Genomic DNA, 22,156 nt, shown 5'->3' on the forward strand with positions numbered 1-22,156 from the left:
ACTAAATGGCTCGGTAGTAAGACCCCGAATCTGTTGGGGATTTGACATTCTTTTTTGTTTAACCAAGGATTCCTTCTATCAGTGGATCCATCTTAGCTGTTACGCGGAGTATCTTGCGCATGAAATAAATTACAAGCTCAAGAGCGTAACCACCCAATTTATTTTTTGAGCAGGGGCAGGCAAACATTTTTTTGACATAATACAACGCCTAATAGAACCTTTCGATCCGAAACAAGGTTAGGCACTAGCGGCAACTGATATCTCTGAGGAGCTGTCTACTGACGTTCTTCGTTGACAATTTCATCTCGGTTAGTTAGTTTGGCAGAAGAATTGATAATGAGTTTTTTGGTTTTGGCAAGGCAGACTTCTCGATGACGCCTACGGTCAAACGTTACATAAAATTCCATGATTTTTAATTTAGATATAAGCAGAAAGCTAAACCAAGATTACAAACAAGGAATGACCTGGACCAATTTATTCATTTGGAAACAAAAGGAGAAAGGGGGTATTCATATGATATCACAATTACACGAACGCTATAAATAAATGCATAAAAATTATCAATATTTTTAAGTTATGACATCATAAATGTTAGCAAGTTCATATACTTCCATTTCGATTTGACTTCGGAGCTGCAATAGTAGAAAAAATGCCAAAATTCCCATAACTGCTCGGAACAAAGCAACCCAGTCATTTTTTTACACGCAAAAAGGAAAACTTATGACTATCCTCTTATTGGTTGGTCAAAAATGGTTTATAGGTTTGCCAATTTTTTTTGCTGAAAAAATTTGCTAAAACTGGGAGATTCTTCGATATTATCGCCTGTGAATGCCAATCTTTCGAACCATTTGTTTCATTTAACGATAGAATATCTATCTATCTATTGAAGACGATTTTTGCATTTAATTAAGGCTATATCGGATCTGTTTTTCATATCAGAGCACCGATGGAACAATTTCAGACTCTCAATTTGCAGGTTCGGAGTCATCACGCAACGGCAATGGTTTTACATACGGGGCTGAATGATACAGGTTGAAAAAAAAACATAACGCAAATTTCTCAATTTATGTTTGTGTGTCTTTGTACCCAAAGTTTCACAAATCCAGGACACTTCAAACAAAAGTTATTTTTATTCTACAATATGTTCCAAATTACATCAATTCGTTTTTGTGTGTTAACCCTACAAGTTAATCATCCCTGCTATAAAGAGTCCACGATAAAGAAACAATAACACGCCTGCCAAAATTTTTTTTTTATTCGATAGCATCTCTGTCGTAGACTTGCCCAACTTTAGCTTTTCTGTATTTTACCGATCACCTTAGCATCGACAGAACGGTTATTTTGGTTTATCAATTAAAGTATTTTTGCTAAAATTTTGCGGTCCAAATTACGTTTGATTTATTTTATTTGTAACTTTATAAATACGAGGGGATTTATACATTTCCTTATAGTGTGTGTGTAGTGACATCGCGACACGGCAAAAGCATTTAGGAAGACGCACGTAGTGTGTGAGAAGAATCGGAAAATTCTCCTTAAAAGTAATCTTTTGCGTGTGGCGTATCATCTCTGGGCAAATACAGAATTATAAATATATAAACATTGATGAAGAAAAATATCACAATATAAAAAGTAATCTAGAAAATCGTCATACAAACTTTTCGAATTGGTTCCGATAAGGAGGTGTGATGTATGCCTTATAATTTGTGAATATTCGACAGGTGCGGTGGTTTCAATTTCATTAAAGACATTTGAGAACTAATTTTTATTCAACTAGCGCATCCGGCGAACTTTGATAGCAAAAATAAGCCAAACAATAAAGTGTGAGGAAGTAGATACTATGGGTGCCAGAAAGTTTTAGGTAATAAAGCATAAGTGAGTACAAGACTGACCAGATAACCTAAGCAGGTTTCCCAGCTTCGGTGGGTTGGTTAATATTTGAAATATGCACAATTCGTATTGTGTAAAACAAAGCGAAATAATCTCTCCATTTCATAAGTAAGACTAGCAACATGGCCCTATTCACTAAAACGAAAATATGGAACAATATTTACAAAGGCATAGATAATAAATATCAAAAAAGTACAATGAAGAAGCTGCATTTTGCACTATATTCAAAAAGTATTGAAGAAACGTGATGCTTGACATCATCAAATAGTGACGTCAATGTCTGGAAGACGTCATAATACTAGAATGGATACAGGAATGAAAAATATAAAATAAAAAAACAGAAATCATTATCAATAAATAAATGTAATCGTACGATGACGTCATATTACAACTGCTTTTGATACGACATTTTGTTTACACGAGATAGCAAAGTAATCTGCAATGTCTTCGCGTTCAGTTTTATAAATTACTATTAAGAAAATAGTATGAATAAACTAGTTTCGCGAGTTACTTGATATTAGGGGTCACGAAAAGTCGGCGCCCCACTCTCAAGACATGTGTTCTCGATAAATTTAAAAAGAAATTGCAGTAATCTAAAACTGTTTTAGAAATAATTCAAACTGGAAACAAATCTGGACCTGATGAAACACGATCTGAAGACAAAAAAAATCAGGAGTTTCTCGCCGTCATTATCTTCCATTGGAGTAGAGATCAAATGATCGTAAATACGTTGCTATGGCGTCGTGGCAGAATTTATACTGGTCCTGTAAATATATTTAAAAATAATTGAAACGGTGGTTTTGTTGCAGGTGTTTTTCTCAGGTGCAGGTTACCAATACATTTCTTTTAATCAAGTGGTCATCAAAGGGTAGAGCGAGACACAAAAAGGGGCGTTGACAATTCTTTGAGGGGGACGTGAAAAAATAAAAATATTCTTGAGATTTGGTCTTGCCCGCCCTATTTTCAATATTTACGTTTCTTTATTTTGGATATTTACGTTTCATCCACATATTTTCAACATATTTTTGAATAAAACACACTTTCGCCTCACTATCTGTAATTTGTAGCTTATTGTTAGCTAGTTCTTTTTAAGGTGGGGCACGAGACTTGACATATTTTAAAAAGGGGGCGCGGGTAAAAATTTTGAGAACCCCTGTTTAATACAACATGTCCCCTTTTACAATTTGGTTATTGTTGTAGAATAAATAATATTCTAAAGTCTGAACAATCGTCATTTGGGAGTTTGACGATATCCATCAATGTCCATTTCAGTATTGTACGACGTAGGCGATCAAAACGTAAACAGCACGTGAAACAACTGTTTCAAACCTATATATATGACGTGTTTTACAATATATGGTTCGGAACTGAATATACTGAAGGTATGATTGAGAAAAAAAATAATGGGATGTTCTCGTTACTCGACACAAACGATTACCAAGCTAGATTCGTGAAACTAATTAAAAACAAAAATATTTGGCCCGCCAAACTTTTTAACACTTTGTTTGTACTTTTTTGGTATTAGGATTACATACGGGTCGCGCCCTTGACGGCGCCTCACTCTCCTGGCCCGCGAATATCGTTCCGCCTCTAATTTGGGCCCCCGGTAAACAACTTTGGAAACCAGTGAGTGTAAGAAGATTTTGGAAACCAGTGAGTGTAAGAAGATTTAATTGATCTTGACCAGTAATTAAGTTAGCTCCTGTTCATTCCCAATTTTGATACTTATTAAGAAAGAAAATCGAAGAAAAGGCTAAGCATATGTTCGAATATTTAAACTAATACTCTTCCCAACTGCAATACTCACCACCGTTTTCACCATTCCAGGCCTGCAATCTCTTAAATCTTTTATCGCCCTGAAAACGTCGACTTTGTTCTCGCATTTTAAACGTTGAACGAGATTCACAACCGCACAGAATGAGCCTGTAATGCCTGCTCCATCGCTAAAAGCAATATATACAAGAGCTTGGGTTAGCCAGATATGGTCACAAAATTAACAGACCAATATGAAACAATCATTTTTACATACAATTTATTATCCTCAAAATTAACTCAAAATAAGAAAGCTGCGCATGTTTGCCAAAAGCGAGTTTTTTAAACCGTGACGTAAAACCGTTTTTTAAACCGAGCTTCCAAGTTTTTACGCTGTGAAACTTGTTCTAGAAAAATTCCGCAGGAAATTTCGCCGTAGGAAATTTTCGCTGCATAGGAAAAATTGCCGCATGAAAAATCGCCGCAAGAGCATTTTGCTGTAAAACAATGTTATTTAGGTACCTTTTTATTTAAAAAGGATTTGTTATTTAAGAGCATACCCTAACCGTACAAACCTAATTGTTTTTAACCCAAATACTTGTTTTAAGCCATCCACTGTTGTGGCCTCGACCTATAGGTTGGAAACACCGCTGTATAGTATATTATATAGTCATAGTCTTATTTAATTTTTTTTTTCCATCCATAAAAAAATAACATACGAAATTAAAAAGTAAATAAAATCCAACACACATTTTTACTTGGGAATGGAAGCCGCGGGGAACCAGAACTGGTTACCGAGCAGCGACACCCACATATAAACTGTAAAAGTATTAAGTATATGAAAAAAATACTTGCATTACCTGCAATGCACAAGAACCCTCGTTTTCCCGCCATTTTCTTCGTTTCTTTTGTGTTTGTCTACGTGAGCAATGATATCAAGTATTGTGACGTCACTACGGTCTGGTGGAGGTTGATTTTCCAACCAGTTTTTATAATGAAGATGTGTGATGGAGCGACCGAGCTGGAAATAGAGATTCGCAATAAGCATTTTTTGATTCAATAGTAAAGGGCTTCAGCCTGAAAAGACGCTCTCGCGACAGAGAACACTGTTTGCTTTTTAATATGACTCATTATACGTCAGTTGAACTAAAACAGTGGGACGCGCCTCGCAAAAAGGGTGTAGACAGTTTTTTGAGGGCGTGTGAAACTAATTGAAAATAAAAATATTTGTTGGATTTGATCTTGCCCGCCTTATTATGGATATTTACATTTCTTTATTTTGGATATTTACGTTACATCCACGTATTTTCATCGATAAAATTCTTGTTTTATTGTTTATTTTAGACATTAGACAATCAATCGAGCGGGTAATGTGAACCACATCTAAAACAAGCGCTATGGCCTTTCGGAAGTTGGGTTTAATAAAATTATTTGAAGCCTTTCCATATTAATGTTGCTTATGTAGTGACATAGATATATTTTTTGAAATGAGGGGAGCTGTTATAGTTCGATAAAACAGTGAACATGCTAGTCTCCCCCCCCCCCCTCGACATTAGGCTAACTTTCGCAGATTAAGTTAGCTAAGAGGGACAATTTTCGGCGCTCCAAAAGTGTGTGTAACAATATGGAAATACCTAATTTTGTTCGACTACTTTACACCAAGTTGTGTAAAGGGACCGGGACCTATGGACAGGCGGTATAACACAGACAGTCCTGAACTGGTAATAGAACTAAAAAAAGGAAAATGGGAATAACCCAACCTGGTACACATACTACGGAAGTACACACTTGAGTTGGAATGACCTATTCTTTTCACCCACTTAGGCCAACTTTCGCAAAATAATTCAGCTGAAAGGGACAATTTTCCAGCTATCTGGAACACTAATGCTAGTTCGATTCTGTTACTTTACCTTCTCTCTGTCGTCTGTTAATATTGTTAATCTGGTTTCAACAAAATCGTCATGGTCTACTGATTCTTCGTGTTTAATTGTGATGTCACCAAACTCCATTACGTCATCACTAGGCCAATACTGAGGACAATATTCCTGAAAAACAGAAATCAGATGAACAAAATATACATGTGAAAGATTTCCTACAAGGGTAGTAAACTCTGCGTCTAGCTCTGCGGCCAAAATGTTATTGATTGATATACTTACGATTTCGTCTTTTATGGTAGGCGCTAGCATGACGATGCAAGTTACATAATTATCAATGATGACTCGCCAAAAATCTTCCAGTAATGATGGCAACGGATCCTGCGCGGCAATGAGATTGACTGTGTCGTCATAACCCTGTATACAAATTCTAGTGAGTTAAGAAAATTTTACACCTCCACCTCAGCTTCTAAACGTCGCCTAAATACTTTATTTTCTCCACTATTACCTTGGAATGTCGGCGTGAGGCCTATGTAGCCTATACAGCCGCAGTCTTCCATGGCTCCGTGCTAATTCTAGTTTCCAATTATTAAGTTTGATCATTATAAATTACAATCATGTATAGTCCACCGTGGTCATGCCGTGAACGTAAGACTCGGGAAGTAACTTCAGAACAATCATGATTTTGCTTTTAGTTAAAAATGTAAACCTTGATTTCCATTATTATCGTTAAAATGAGACGGAACCAGACGCATATTGGTTTGCATAACACTCTGCAATAGCCCAAACCGCTCTATATTTCCAACTGGCGTTCGTTCAATGAGTCTATTGTCTAATAATAATAAAACAAACCAATAAGAATTGTTTACACCGAAACTCAGATATCGCATTATAATGTAACATCTACTTCTAGGTACTTGCAGCATGTTATAGACAATTTTCACGCTATAGTAGCAGCAATTATTATTACTCACCAACAAAGTCGAAGCGTTGACATAAGGCGGCCTCATTTCTGTTGGTCTCATTCGTATAAAAACTTGGCTGTGCTCATCTATAACAAAAAACCGTAGTATCAAAGCAGCGAATATTTATATTTGCATATATGAATGGAATTCCCCGCCAAAAACTGGCTCCAGGCAAGTAATGTATCAAGAAGAAGAGTGCAGGGGCAGTACACATTGTTCATAGCTTTATTACGATAGTATAAAAGTATGTGCAAATTGAGAATGAATGATAAAATCAATCAAAATATGCTTAAAACTAAGTGTCAATTTTTTATGCACATATTGAGGGATGGAAAGAAGAGAAAATAGGCGACAGGAATGATTTTAACAAAAAAGGTTGAGAACCATTGCCCTAAATCAGAGCCCGCGGGCCAAATCCGGCCGCATAAAGATTTAAAATTGCCCGCCGAGCTCAAGTAAAATGGTGTTCTACAGATTTTGTTTCTGCCTATTTGCGATCTAGATACCGCCAATTGCTATGTCATTATCACAATTTAAGCACGTGTTTATCGTAACAATTCAATTATACCGGTATCTCAATTATAGGTACCGGCCGGTATTAGGATTATATGGGGCAGAAATTTACTTATCAGTCACATAAGAAAGCTTAGAGATGTCAAAAAGCAAACGAAAACTAGACGCTGAAACATACGTTTTTTGGCTAAATGCCAGCGTTCGTATTTCTGCATTGAAAAGAATTAAACTTCAGCGTTTTGTCTTCTTTGCCAACGAACTATTCCGGTTCTGAAGAAATACGACTTCAAGCGCCATTATGAGTCAAACAACATGTTTCAAAAAAATGCCAAAGAAAAGTGAATCTACAGAACCCCAGCTAAACCGTCGCGTACTTTCTGGCGCTACAATCTTCCGGCCCGCGAACATCCTTCCTATTCTAATTTTAGCCCGCGGCCAATAAAGTTTGGGAACCCCTGCCCTAAATAATGAAAACTAATGTAATGTAATGTTAAATGATAATTTAGTTAATTCGTTTAAGAGTGACTTTTACTCACATGGAATGACTTTTTCATCTCTATTTTTAGAAGCGTTGTGTGACATCGAACCCGAACTGAATCTGGCATTCTGTGGGGGAACAAGCGATAAAAGTTCGAATTCTGATTCAAATTTTGTTTTTCCTGACTCTTCATCGACTCTGTAAAGTAAAAGTAATTAAGTCAGGAAATGCTTTTATGAAAGATAGAGTTGAAAGAGGTAAATGGTAGTATTGGGAATCAATCAATATATTTATTTAAAAATCTTTAATTCGGGACAGTTCACATATATGATTTGAACTAAAGGTAACAACTCACAACTCTTATATGATATGATAATGCTTGCAAGAACGCTTTTGTAAATGCGATCTTTGCAAAAAGAATTTTGCGCACCCCTGCAACAAGGCATTACCTACAGGCACAAGTGTTAGTGATCATATATCAGAGATAATGTAACGGATTCGCCATGCCTCTCTCGACCAGTACTAAGTTACTTACTTGTTCATTTCCTCAAGATGTTTTTCAAAATCCGCAACATTATAATCCGTATTCCCTAAGTAATGATGTTCAAGTATAAGTTTGTGTAGAAGAACGTACTGGTCCTGAAAATATAGGTAAATAAATCAATGGGATACAGGCAATGGTGTGATTCAGAGGGTTCGCGCTTGTTCTGGGAATGCCGTGATAATCAGGGAACCTGCGAGGTTGATACAAAGGGGAAAAAAACTTCCCCCACACCTGGATAAAAGTTACAATTATTTTTAATCTCACATACGTTTCGTCCATTTCGAATTATGATTTTATAATTTTTAATTTTGATGGCGAACTTTCATTTTGTCATCACAGACGGCCGTTTTGTCAGTTCCGTAGCGGAGCCTATATCCATAGAAAACTACTTGGGAGCCAACAAGGATTTACTTCCGATGGTAGACCATCATACTATGCGTCTTAATAGCAAAATTCGAATGAATGATTATTTGTGCCCGCAGAAGCGCTTGTGTCCGAGATTCAATACTTTATTCCCAAACAGTCGTTTTTCAACATCGCATCTACATCTACACCTTGGGTGGTGGGCATGGTATTTTACCCTGGAATGTCACAGTAAACCCCACCGCTTCAAGACTGTATATAGTAAAACATCGAATCAAAGTTCGCTTTCGTAGTTTTGCGTTGCTTTTGACCTCCATGTCGTCAGCTTTCGTAACGCAGATATGTTATATAGCGTAATCAAAACTAACAGCTACAAAAAAAGCAAGCCAGATTGCTTTTGGCTGGCCACTGTTCTCTCTGAAGGTCGCCACAGCGGAAAAGTGATGAGCAAAGGGTTCAACACCAAAATTGTAAACCTTAGATTTTTAAACATAGTAAAGCCCATCGCTTCAACCCCTTGGTCATCTTGTTTAAACAGTGGTCTTCAACTGGTGGGTAATTCCTCAAGCGGAATTGAGGGTCGCTAATGGGGGGTGGACAAAATTGAACGCAATAAACACATTGAATGAATCGTATTACACAATGAAAATGATAATAACACTCAGAACAAAAAGATGCCCGTGTTGCCAACAAGTATCTATGATTTTGAAAAAAACTCCTTGTGAACGTGTTGTTGAGCTATATAACTATAGAGGCGCAACATCATGGGCAGCAACTTGTTCCTATCACCACAAGTTTTTCGAAGCTCCGAACTGACTAGGGGGTCTTGATTTACACCCAATTAAGCATAGTTTCACCAGATTTTAGTATTTAGGGATGAAACTCCCTCTCTAAATCGAAAGCGGGTATTTCCGAAGAAAAAATATTGGTGGGAAACCACTGTGCTAGAATAAATATTCTTTATACCAACCATGCTCTGCACCATCTCAGTTCTTTGTTCTCTCATTTTAACCACAGTATCATGAACGTTGATCAGTTTCTCGGTTGCCAGTTGTGAGATAAGATTATCCAGCCCGACCAATGTTCCAGTACGTCCGACTCCGGCGCTATTAAAATGAAGTAATAATTAGTAAGGCTCCGTGGTGGACGCATCGTGCTTAGCGTAAGGATACGCTTGCTATTGCCCAACTGATTGCCTTACGTGGGTTTGAAACTTAGTCGGAATGAGCATGTGCGATAAGATTGCTGGACTGCATACCGCCCTAGCACGGTTCACCAATGATCAGCTGCGGCAGAGGTTGTCAAACTTCATTTAGTACTGGGCCAAATATGCCCATTGAACAAGTACGCACCTGCAACTTTCATTCCTGTGTTATTTAAACTGACGGAAGGCACGTTTGCAAGTTAACTGGCAACTGACATGTGTTTGCTCTAATTCTACAAAATGAATTTCTGAAAAACATAACCTTTGCCTGCTTATAAACTAGGTATCTAAGTTACAAAATAGTTTTCCAGCCTACCTGCAGTGAACCAGTATCGGTGTATCGCAGTCCTCTGGCTGAGAATCCAACATTTTCTGATGAAGCCTGAATATGGCTGATGTTGATTTGGGAACCCCGTGATCGGGCCAGCGTTTGCATTGAAGATGAGTGATGTATCGTACCTGAGAAAAAAACGAGAATTTAAATAATTTTCTATTATGATCACCCTTGCTACAAATTGCCAAATTTTGTTCACTGGTGCGAAAGAAGTATTTGTGTCACCACAGTTATCATTAGATATCGGAAATAAATCAAGATCAGCATTCTCTAATTTAAGTTCCGCCAAAGGCGTTTCGAATAACATTGGCGAGAACGACTTGAGCTATAGCTCCACAGAAACGTTTGAGCTGAAGAATGGAAATCTCTAGTCTTGAAGGCCTAAATGAAATCAATGCGGCCCCTCTAAATACAATTTCGATTTTTTTGGCAATATTTTTAGCTATACGAATAGTTGTGGACATTTGGTATCATTTTGTCATAAAGTCACACAAGAAACGTTAGGACTAAAGCTAACTGGATGAAATTACCATTTACGGGCTTTGCATGCCCCGTTAAAACTGAATCTCTATGGAAATTGTGTAATTTTCAACTCTCAACGCTTGTGAGTTTTTGAACTCAGATTTCGGAGACCTTCAGATTTTTTGACCAGTTTATGTAGTAAAGCATGTATGTGACCTTCAAATATACTTTAGAAAACATAGGTAGGCAAAATTTTAGCGGGTTTTCAATTACAATAGCTCAATGATGGAAGCGAGAGTTGCACCCATGTACATTTAAACCCATACATTTGCATCCGTATATCCGCGGGTTCAATCTATATGCGGGTGCTAAAACCCATGGGTTAGGGTTAGTATGGATTCAAATATCCGTAAAAAGAAAAAATTCCATAGTTGCAATAGTATGCAGGTGAATTGTCGTAGGTTCAAATTACGGGTGCAAATATCCGCGGGTGCAAATGTGATGGAACCTTGAGACACATTTAGAACTGAGCAATAATATTCGATTTTTCGGTTTCGTTTTCGATATTCGATTTGGACAGCCACCACACTATTCAAATCTTACCTCTGGTTCTTCCGTTTTCTCTGTGACTTCTTGAACGCTGTCGTTATCATAGACCTCTCCTGGAGATAGACTGACAGCGAGTGTACGTTGATGGTACCCACCGTATGATGTAACTTTCGTGGTTTCTACGCAAATATTGCCGCATTCCATTACCCCTTCTTCGGGAAAGTATCGTTCGCATTTCGGCTGAATAGAAAAAAGCAAAAAATTACTCCAATATCTAAAATTCACGACCTCATGAACCTTACTTGTTACAAACTATGGATGTCGCTACTTGATAGCCATCCTTCGTCATCCCATTCCCAGTTCAGGAAATGTGTTGACGTCTTCTCGTAGTTTTGTAAGTGATATATAGAGAGTGGCACATTGGGGTCGAAAGAATAATTTTCTAGTTACATTTTAATGCGTAAAGTATGAGCCAAAGGGAGAAGAATTAGCCTACCTCATGGTCTAGATTTCAAAGACAAAGGGCACCAACCTTTTGGCAAATTACCAAAAGGGTTGGTTCATGGCAATGAAAACGTTAGGAATCACTCTGCATTACTACGAGAAATTACTAGTCAGATATATATTTTCATTTCCGAAAGACTGAAATTCGCGTTATATGAAACGAGAATATTACATTTTTCGTTATTTAATTCGGTTTTGCGTTATTTAATATTCACATGGCCGAGACTATAAAATGATGCAAAATTTTTCGGCGCTTCAGAAGTGTTTGTACCAACATGGAGGTAACTAGTTTTGTTCGCCTACTCTACATCAAGTTGTGTAAAGGGACTGAAACCTACGTACAGGGGGTATATTCAATTTTGTAACACAGACAGTCCCCGAACTCGTAAAAGAATTAAAATAGGAAAAACCGGAATGAAATTATGCCCTAACCCTAACCTGGTACACACACTGCAAAAGTACTCAATTTTCTGTAAAGAACACACTAATCCAGGTTTTCTCTCATTTCAGAAAACCATGCCGAACTTATAGGTTATATCTCTAAAAAACAAAATCGGGTTCGCTGGTTATCACGATATTACAATGATGCTGAATCCTCCCATAGATACGGAGTTTATTATTAAATAAGATTAATCGCACATCCCATTGATTTTATGAATGAAAATAAGCATCTTACTTTTCCGCTTTCTCGGAAGTCCGTTACCATGACGATAACCTTCAACCCATGTTCCCAAACCATTCTCCAAAAATCGTTCACAGTGCTTGGTTTAGGTCCCTGAGTTGCAATAAATTTTCGCTTTTTGGTGTAGCCCTGAAAATAGTGGATCAGATATGAATAAAAGTATAGATAACAAAAGACATGTTCTACGTATTGCGCTACGAAAAAGGCCATGTGCAAACATTCCCTATCTATATTTCTAATAAAATAACATTGTATAGCACGTTGAATGCATTTGCGTACAGTGTTCTGCATGACTACAGGATTACATAGTCATATTTGATCTTGCTACAGCATCCTTGCATTTTACGCATACGGATCGCCTTGTGCAAATGCGTAGAGCAAGAATAGATAGACCGATAGCTTATTCACGCGTGGTAACTTTTCTATCGGAGTCCACTTCACTTTCATTATACGGCGGCACGATGGCCTTGAGACAAAGCATTGGCTTTGCATAGATCATTGGCCCCTCCCCCCCCCACCCCCTCCCACCCCCTCATTCCAGTTGTGATAAATTGAGTAGGTAGTGGCTATTAGTATGGGACTATGATCGTAGCAAAAAGTGCAAATAAGCGCGGTATTAAAAAAAATCCCCCACTTTACATACTGAAAACTTGCACAAAAATGAAATTTAATCATGAACTTCACAGAGTAAACTTACGTCTATATAAGAAGCGTTGATATAATCTGAGAACGGGTCGTCATTGATGCGCTCCAACACTACTCGAGCTTTATCAGCTGAAAAAATAAAAAATAAATGGTATTATTTACACGATTGCGACACTAAAAATAAAGATATATACAATATGACCAAAAAAAACAAAACCCATAAATTCCGTCATTACTTTTATTTATTTAACATTTAAACTCCTATTTGTGTATGTTCTTACCCAAAAGTTAAAATAATCTAGGACGCTTTACACAAAAGTTATGTTTTGCCTAAAATATAATTAAAGAGACGCGAGATCCGACCTTTTGGGGCCCGTACATTGAATTAATTGCCTTGGTGCACTGGCCATCATTTAGTTCTTAACATTTTTTGCGATTCAAATAGATTTCTGATTAATGTAATTTTGAGTCATTTTATGACATCATAATGCAAACTGAAGAATAAAATAAAACTGACTAAATCTAAATAATACATATAAATCTAAATATTGCATAATTAAAAATAGCATTTAAATAATTTTACAACCAAAGTTGATTTTAACTAAAATTGTTGATTTTTCAGAAAACAAATTCAAATGCGACCTGGATTGCTATCGCAAAATATATGTCAAGGTTTAATGCGCGTCAATTATTTTTATTTAATATTAGCCCCAAAAATTTGTATTAGTCGATAAATTGAATAACTTTAATTCATTATAATGACATTGTGGCATTTTAACTAAATAATTTACATTTTATTACTTTAAGATAATCGCATTGTTCTAATTTGGAGATTTGAGAGTCAAACCTAAACACATACATAAGGCAATATCTAAAATCAGGACTGAAACAGGGACAGAATAAGAACCCAATACCAAAAGATAGCCAAAATAAACCACTATAAACCACTATCAAGCCGTGATCCTCTGGGAAGTAAAAAAAAATTTTTGATATTGTTTTTGTGCACGACCTTGCTCTAAGCAAAAGTTTATCAAAAAACGTTACAACTAGAAAAGCTGAAAGACTTGAAATGTTGAAATAATAAAATAAAAATAAACGAAGAAAATATGTAAAATTAGACCACGAGAATACAGCGGTCAACTGAAATGTTTTTAAGAAACCTATTTTTACATATCGACAGAGGATATAAAAATATCAACTTACATGTAACAATATTCTTGTATCGATTTTTCTCTCTGTTCTGGGGCAATTTTGCATATTCACAAGTTGACGGGTTTTTAGATACATATGTTGAGATACCCTTTGAAAATTGAAATATACAAGAGGTCACAATTAATCTATGTAAAGTGAAAGATACTTGCAATACAACCGTGAAAATCCAGATATTTTCAATAGTAGTCCTCTCATGAATTTGTGGTGAGACTGAAAAATGCCACAAGGCAATAAAGGAATCATGTGGCTAAACTGATCATACAGTTTCAGGAAAAGACCATTTCAATATTTCTGAACTACAAAAGTGTCGTCCTCAATCTATCACAACTTCTGAAATGGTAAATGGCACAGAACAGAAATGTGTATATCGGCAAAACATCAAGAAACAATAACGTTTGATAAATATGACAATTATGGTACATATGCTACGGAGGGCGTGCCAAACAGAATTCGTCCCGGAAGTCGGAATTAGCACGAAACTTTTCTCATGGAATGAACTTAATAACATGACTCGTTGAAGATTACCAAACTTGTCCATATCGACAAAAAACAATTACCACGATTAATTTATCCTTTTAATCGATTTTTAATTACTTTTTCATTGCATGGACACAATGCTAGGCGCAAAACTAATTTCCTTTTACCTTCCACAGAAATACTCTCCGTTCTTCCTAGTTTCATTGCTTAATAAAGTTATTCACAGGGTGTTTTCACTTTGTTGAGCATGATTTGTTCGATATTAATAGAATTAGGGGTATACTAATCAAAATAACACTGTAAATACCACTGAAATGACAAAAATGGGAACCACGAGTGATAAAGCCCCCCAGAAAGGGCCCACGAGCCATAAAAAGGACTCTGGACTAAACAAAATTGTTTGCTTCTTACAAATTGTATGCGTATTATTATGAACTAAGCTTGGGAGCTTAATTAAGCTCCTCGCAATCTGGCGATGATTACCGTACATATTACTGATCGCTATTTATATAACAATGACAATCAAACTTCAAGTCTCTCATACCTTCATCTCTTCTCTGAATAATCGATCCTCATCTGCGTGCTTCTTATTATAAACATTTTGTAAATCTTCGATTCGAATAGACATGTCGTCTCCCCGACTGCCAGCAGTCTGGGAAATGCTTTCTTCGCTGCTTGTCGTAACGGGAATCGTTTCTATGTCGTCACAGGGGGTTTCATTGTTGCATAGATCAATCCCTTTTCCCGCGCTAACTTTGAGTGCTAAATAGAAAATGCAACGTTGAGTTGTTAAGTAAGGATTTTAGACATTTATTACCGGGAAGAAGAAGAACGATAACATGGCTTGACCGCGAGAAAGTTCATTGTTCCAAATGCATGGACTTAGTTGGTGAAAGAAGTCGTGACGCCCAGTGGTCATTTGTCCGCCATACGACGACGAGTGCAGAAATCTCTTTGCACATAATTATTGCCCACGCAAGGTAAATTGACTAGGGTATTGCAACGCTTAGCATAATGCTCAAAATTGTCTTTTATAAATACAGTGTAAGGAAGCTATATCGCGATGACGGCGCTCAAAAATAAAATGATTTGTTTTGGGTAATGCATGAAATTTTATTCACTCAATAAGCTTAAAATGTTACCGAACAGAACAAATAACTGTTGGAAACGAACATTCAGTTATCGTATGAACGAAGCCTCCAAAACCTAATTCTGGCATTTGGCAAACTATTTTGGTGTCGCCGGTTTAAAATCTAGAAATAAAACCTCTCGCCAACAACGAAATCTAAAAATTGTAGATTGCTGGGAATTAATGGCTGCGTGTCTAGTAGGGCTGTTCAAGCGAACCGGATATTCGAGATCGAATCGAATCGCAAACTATTCGAATCGTTTTTCGGCTAATTTGCAAATTGCTAAAATGCGGTACATTAAGCGGGAAAAGTCTCACGAGCACCTTTGCACTGCGTTTTTCATCGGACAAGTGAAACATATTTCTTTCGCCTTCTTTTTGCGGTAAAAAGGTGTCTCTCCTAATGCCCGGTGGTATGTAATTATCCATCTCATGTACCGTCATAACTGGAGGGTTATTATCGATAATGACCTTTTTGAGAGATCACAAAAGGGAAAAATGGCAATTTAGTATCGGTACAAAATGCTAGTTCCATAAATGAATCGATTTGAAACTGTTGAGTCAGTAATCATACGAACGTGGTACCGGTAACTTGAAGCTGAAACACATGGTGGGGGGATCCTTATGATGACAATACCTGCTTCCAATGGAATTTGTAATTTCCTATGATGACAATACTTGGTATTATTTATCTATTACTATGAAAAAGAATACTCTTGCATTTTGACGGCTGTTGTACAGTAACAAAACAGCCATCAAATAATAATGTCATCCCTAGCTCCGAAGTCGATATCTCCCTGAATGCAATATAAAATTTCTTGGGCAACAGTTTTATCTATATTAATGGTTGTAAATCATTTTGCTGAAAATTACACAAAACACCTCCAGAGTTAAGACTAATGATAATGAGATTAAAATAGCTTTGTATGCCTTATTAAAACTGAATTCATCAGAATTTAGTAAATAAAGTATTGAGAGTACGTGCAATTGTCAACACACAACACTCGACAGTTTTCGAAACCCCAATTTTAAGGACTTCTAAATTTTTTGACAAGTTAATGGAACCATGATCTCCTTTTATAACTCTGAAAACATACATATGCATACAAATATCAGTACTCAGCAGTAATTTAGATGTAAATGCACATATATTTTCACAATATCGCATGGGGAGTTTTTATTGTACGATAGAGATAGAATTAGGATTGCGCAATAATATTCGGTTCGATTCGTGAAAAATTTTCGATTAGATTTGAATCAAAAAAATATTCGAGTTTGGACACCCCTAGTGTCTAGTGATTTATATAGAGCTAAGATAAATCATAAAAATAAGGTTATGATACTTTGCCGCTGTTGTTCTATGATGCAACAATGACTTGTCAAAGTTGCGCTGGAAAATCCATTGATATCGTATTAGTCAGTACGTAAGTTTTTGTTAGTTTATCACAGTCTATTTGTTTGGGACACGCAATATAAAAAATTATATGTATCATAGCAGTATAAATGTTCTTCTAATGTTAAGACAAACAACCATTTGACTACAGGTTGGGAATTACCGCGATAGCGTATTTCAAGCTCACAGAATTAGAATAGACTCCGCATATTGTGGACCACAAAGTATGCAATGAAATATAAAATACTTCCTTAAATACTCATTACCTTTGAACAAGAATAAAAAAGTTCTAAAATTTATAAATCAATTTTGTTCTAATTATATGTCCTGATAATTCATTACTCACATTATTTTGATTCCATTTCGAAGCGATTTCCTTGAACACTACCGGTAATATGGGTGACAATTACAAACTAGAAGAAACTAAAGGGTATTTGAGATCGAATGCATGCGCTTAACTAGATGCAACGCTCGGCATCTCCGTGGTTACTCGAAATTTTAGATAAAACAAGTCTAAACTATGACAATCATCTCTGAAATCTGGGAAGGTAAAACATTAACAGAACGATAAAAATCGAAAAAGCTTACAATCTGGATCTCCATCGCATAATTCAGGCATTGATTTGCTATGTGGTACTGTGTCGTCACTGTAGTGAGGGACATCAAGCTTTGTGACATCATTTTGAGAAGACGAAGGCGAAGGATCTTTCGGTTTTTTCTTTCCGAACCGTCTGCTGAAATACGATGCTTCAAAAATGACTGAACGATGTATAAAAACAGAAAAGGCTACAAAATGGACGACAAACCGAAATTATACAACTTAATTAAACAAACATTTCGTATTGAAAAATCATGCAGTATTAGAGTTGTAAATACAATTATTAAACAAAATGTCAATTTTATGTACATGTAGGCATTGTGCTGTACAGCAGGTGAAGACCAGGTATTCTCAGTTAAAACTATCAGTGCTCTTTTCTCGTTACATTGATATATAACGTTCTGGGCTACACCCTGGTATTAACTTTTTACAGCCCATGTCACAAAATTTTATTGCTCATACTGCGTAAAAATGACGTTTTATTTGCGTACCTGTGACGGTGAATGTTTATATAAAGACGACATTGTTATAGCTAAAACGCAATAAAACTGATAGCCTCTGGATCAAGGATGGATATGTGATTACAATCGTTATATGAGCGATATCTTTCGAAAAGGGCTATTGGGGGTGGTCATTGATTCTCAAATTGCGAGTTATGATACTCTGATGCGCCGTTTCAATTTTCCATGGCCGTCGTACAATAATAAATTGAGTTGATTGTAAGAAAAATTACGGCGCTGTTAATAACTTTGTGAAATAACAGCGGTTATTTTGGGGTTCAGTTTTATCACGTCATATCGAATGCTGACAGATGTGTATGTAATTATTGCGCAACTGCAGTGTAGTCCAACAACGAACGAAAACGTAGTACAAACTGTTATCCAGTTAGCTACAGCTGCTACACTATCTATGCGGGATTTCCTGTTATGTCCGTCATTAACCTCAGATACATTACAAATTTTAGACATGATTTATAGTGGTAACACTGGTAACTCCAAAATTTATCTAGAGATTCGACGGAATTCGCAAAAATAAGCAAGCCGGTACGTCACATTAAATAAATCATATGCATAAGCCACGCAAAAGCTGACACGAGAATTACAGAAAGCGAAAACAATGAAATGTGTAGAGTAACTTCAGGATGAGATTTTGAGACCAGTCATACCGGTCAACCATTGAGAAGGGCATCGCAAAAGATCAGAAACCATAATCGCACGACAGATTTAGTAAATAAAAGATTTGACACCCAAAATAAATAACATTTACAAAATAGAAAATAAACCGAATTAACAAACCTCAACTTGTTGATGCGTTTAAACATCGCTGAATGTATTTCTTTACTGTGACAATCTTTTTTACATCCAGTGATTGGTTGAGTCTGTTGACAATTAGTTGTCGATTGAAAAAATAAATCTAAAAGGCTAAGCTAAGCGCAAAAATATATACAAGCTCACGCACTAGGCGTGTTTGTCTAACTGAAGCTATAAAAATAAAATAATAGAAACCTTATTATGAAACAACAAACGAGATATATATTGATCTCAATGACGTCACAGCAAAAATATCGTAATGGTAGGACTGATTCATTGCAAATTAGATGTAGGCTACTTGGCGTTGGATAAACTTCAGTTTGCTTTTATAATGAAACATATTGCATTGAACTAATAATAAACGGTGAAAAGTGTTTGGTACTATTCAACGCTGATAAGATGATCGGTGATAATCTGAAAAATAGCAACAACAAAGCACAATCATCTATATTTTATGACACAGGAATGGCACAATTTGCGCCGCTTTATCATAATATATTGAAGCTATACCGTATAATTAGTTTCATGAACTATATTGGATTCTTACTCTACACCAGCTTGATTTCAACCTAATCCGAACCTTGGAACAACTTATTTTTTGTGCATGCAACATCAGAACCCCTGTAGTAGAATGGTATTATTCTGACTAGTCACGCTCTGTTAATTCGCGCTTCGGCGACATGGTCATCAATGACCAACCGTGGCACTCTTCACGAATCGTCGCCGTTGACTCTGTTAATCTTACGGCTGGTAAAATAGCCCGATCAAGACCAGATGTTTTTGATAAACCGCTAAATTATTTTAGTCCACGTACTTCCCTTACACACTACACGTTGCGAACCTGGTATTCGTATAGTAATCAATAATAATATATAATCGCCGCATAACAATAGCAAACTTCGATAAAAAATATGAGCTGTCCTATCTCAACTATGATGGAAATTCAATCGATGCATATTGAGTCAACAATCGTGATGTCAATAAAGCTCTTCACCTTTGGCTTGGTCGTTCACATAAATAGCAGTATTGAATTTGTATAATGGTAGTTAAATGTACTTTACAGTTGGAGAATTAAGTTGACTCGCTTTGGATAGGTTGAAATATTCCACCAGACAGTGACATATCTTTGAAATTTGAATACCGTTACCAGGTGGTTTCCAAACTTTTCTGCCAAATCCTTTCCTTCGCCTATCTTGGAATCCTTTATTCATTTCTCATTAGGCATAAAAACTATTTTATTTGTTCAACCTTTTAACGAATTCCTAGTTATTTGTTAGGCTATCGTACAATTTAAAAGCAATTTATGATATTTGCATAAGTAAGTATTTCAGCAATATTAAGGACTGCAAAATGGCATCAATAATACTACTGCAAGTACAAAGCAAAATTTCTCATGAAGAATGACAAAAATCTCTCTGATAAACGTAGCGGCCTAAAAACATCGTCATGAACCGCAACAATTAAAAGAATCTGTGTTCGTCTGCAGTATCGCGTAACCAAACACACAATGACACAAGTAAGTGAAATAATCGCAAAACTAAGCATTATGAATGCGGAACAGCAAATGAAACAAACACACATTTCAAACTTTGTCATAAAGTAATTAATCATCGAAATCGTCCTATCATTATGACGCAATTATCATACTTTCGATATAACAATTAAAATATACTCGCATTTCTAGGTAAATCAAAACGTTTATAAATCCAGTTTCGTAAATTGAAGCATTAAAAATTTATTTTGTTTGATTCGCGGAAATATATATCTTAAATATAAGCGCTTCCAGAAGAACTCACTTATAAATTACTCATCACCCATCAGAAATATAGCAAAAGCTATCATTTCACAACTTTTGGCATTACATAATACTTTGCTCAAACCTTTTAATTAATCTAAATTTTAAAATAAATAAACTTGCAATATTTTGAAGTTCCGTCTTTGAAATAAACTGGTCATCATTCGCTTTCATTGGCATCATAGAGAGCCTACCATTGCTAAAATAGTGACGTCATATTTAGTTGATGGATAATAGTTGCTCTAACAGGTCATAGTTCATGCGTAGTTTAGTTGTCAAATCCCTATATCGTTAGTTTTCTAATCAAAGAGATGTTATCCACTGAAAGTGATATGAAAAACATGACAAAAATCACGGGATTGAGTACTTATATGTTATAGTATATACTATACCTACAATCTTTAAAATATTCTTTGTATATTTGCTTTAGCCTGCAGTGACGACAGCGATGATTTATGTCAACTCGAAACATTGTGCATACAAGTACGAATAAGGTACCTAACGTCAAGCTATAGATACGACGGCTTAATTCAGCATTACGCATTACGATCTCATATTCAGAAATAGTTTTCGAAATTTGAAATGCTTGCGTCGATATCTACAGTTTACGGTATTCAACATACCACCGACCTGTTATATGACTCATCGAACGGTATTGACGAGTTGAACTACGCCACATGAGAAGTTTCAAGATTTTGGAATATATCTCGCTACTTCAAATAAGGCGGCTAAAGACATTGTCACCTACAATGTTCATATACAACCCGACAATCGGCCCAGAGATTTTAACCAGCGTAGAAAACCTGTACATTTATGAACTAACGCGACGGTGCCCCCATGTTTCTGACTCTATCGTGACAAGAATAAGTCTACGGGACATACATAGGCCCGGGATGTGCAAAAGACAATAATGAACTTCGAAATTTTCAAAAGCTTGAATAACTCATCTAAGTGCTGTATTCGTATTATAATGAACTAAGCGTCAAATCCCCACTAAAATATTCTTAATTTAAACCTCGACCTTTCCTATTTTCGACTTGTGACGAACTATCGGTTCTACAATTCGTGATATGGCTAACAACACGTTTGGCATTGAGACTGTTGGCTTAAAAGTCTTATGCAGATATGACCTAATGTAGAAAAAATATTAATCATATCGTTGGTGGGATCATTACAAGTAACTTTAATTTCGTTTAGTCACTGCTGACAGAAAGCTGACGAGTTCGCACCATCCTGCCAAATACCATATAATATGGTGTTTAAAAATATTATTGGACGCGATGTGCAGTATGGATCGTTCTGCCAAATTCATGATATTGTTGTGAACAAACTGCTTTTCTCCTAAACAAATGATTCAGTCGTTTCAGACTTCCATTATTTGAATATGGATAAGCCTTTGAAAAGTCCATTACTTTTATTTCTTCACAAGTTTCATTTGAGACCCTCTATTCTGCTGTTTAATTTTCAGGCGTATTTTTCAGGTGTA

At 36.2% G+C, this 22,156-nt stretch overlaps 1 protein-coding gene across 2 annotated transcripts; it reads right to left on the reverse strand.

The window, feature by feature from the left end:
- Nucleotides 1–460: 460 nt before the first annotated feature.
- LOC120336945 (receptor-type tyrosine-protein phosphatase alpha-like) lies at nt 461–19,067 on the reverse strand. 2 transcript variants are annotated; one of them, XM_039404754.2, is made up of 17 exons: nt 18,861–19,067; nt 17,556–17,698; nt 14,990–15,207; nt 13,960–14,056; nt 12,809–12,885; nt 12,106–12,240; nt 10,980–11,165; nt 9,897–10,039; nt 9,347–9,482; nt 8,005–8,108; nt 7,528–7,667; nt 6,488–6,564; nt 5,796–5,930; nt 5,550–5,684; nt 4,500–4,660; nt 3,695–3,830; nt 461–2,651 (listed from the first exon to the last, which is right to left on the reverse strand). In XM_039404754.2, exons 1-17 carry the CDS (start codon nt 18,884–18,886, stop codon nt 2,577–2,579), a joined length of 2,124 nt encoding a protein of 707 aa, XP_039260688.2. In that variant the 5' UTR covers nt 18,887–19,067; the 3' UTR covers nt 461–2,576. The 2 variants fall into 2 exon arrangements, with proteins under 2 accessions (XP_039260688.2, XP_039260687.2); XM_039404753.2 differs by having other exon boundaries at nt 17,556–17,701.
- Between the last annotated feature and the right edge of the window lie 3,089 nt (nt 19,068–22,156).

This window comes from Styela clava, chromosome 2 (genome assembly GCF_964204865.1).
Source record: "Styela clava chromosome 2, kaStyClav1.hap1.2, whole genome shotgun sequence".
NCBI lineage: Eukaryota > Metazoa > Chordata > Ascidiacea > Stolidobranchia > Styelidae > Styela > Styela clava.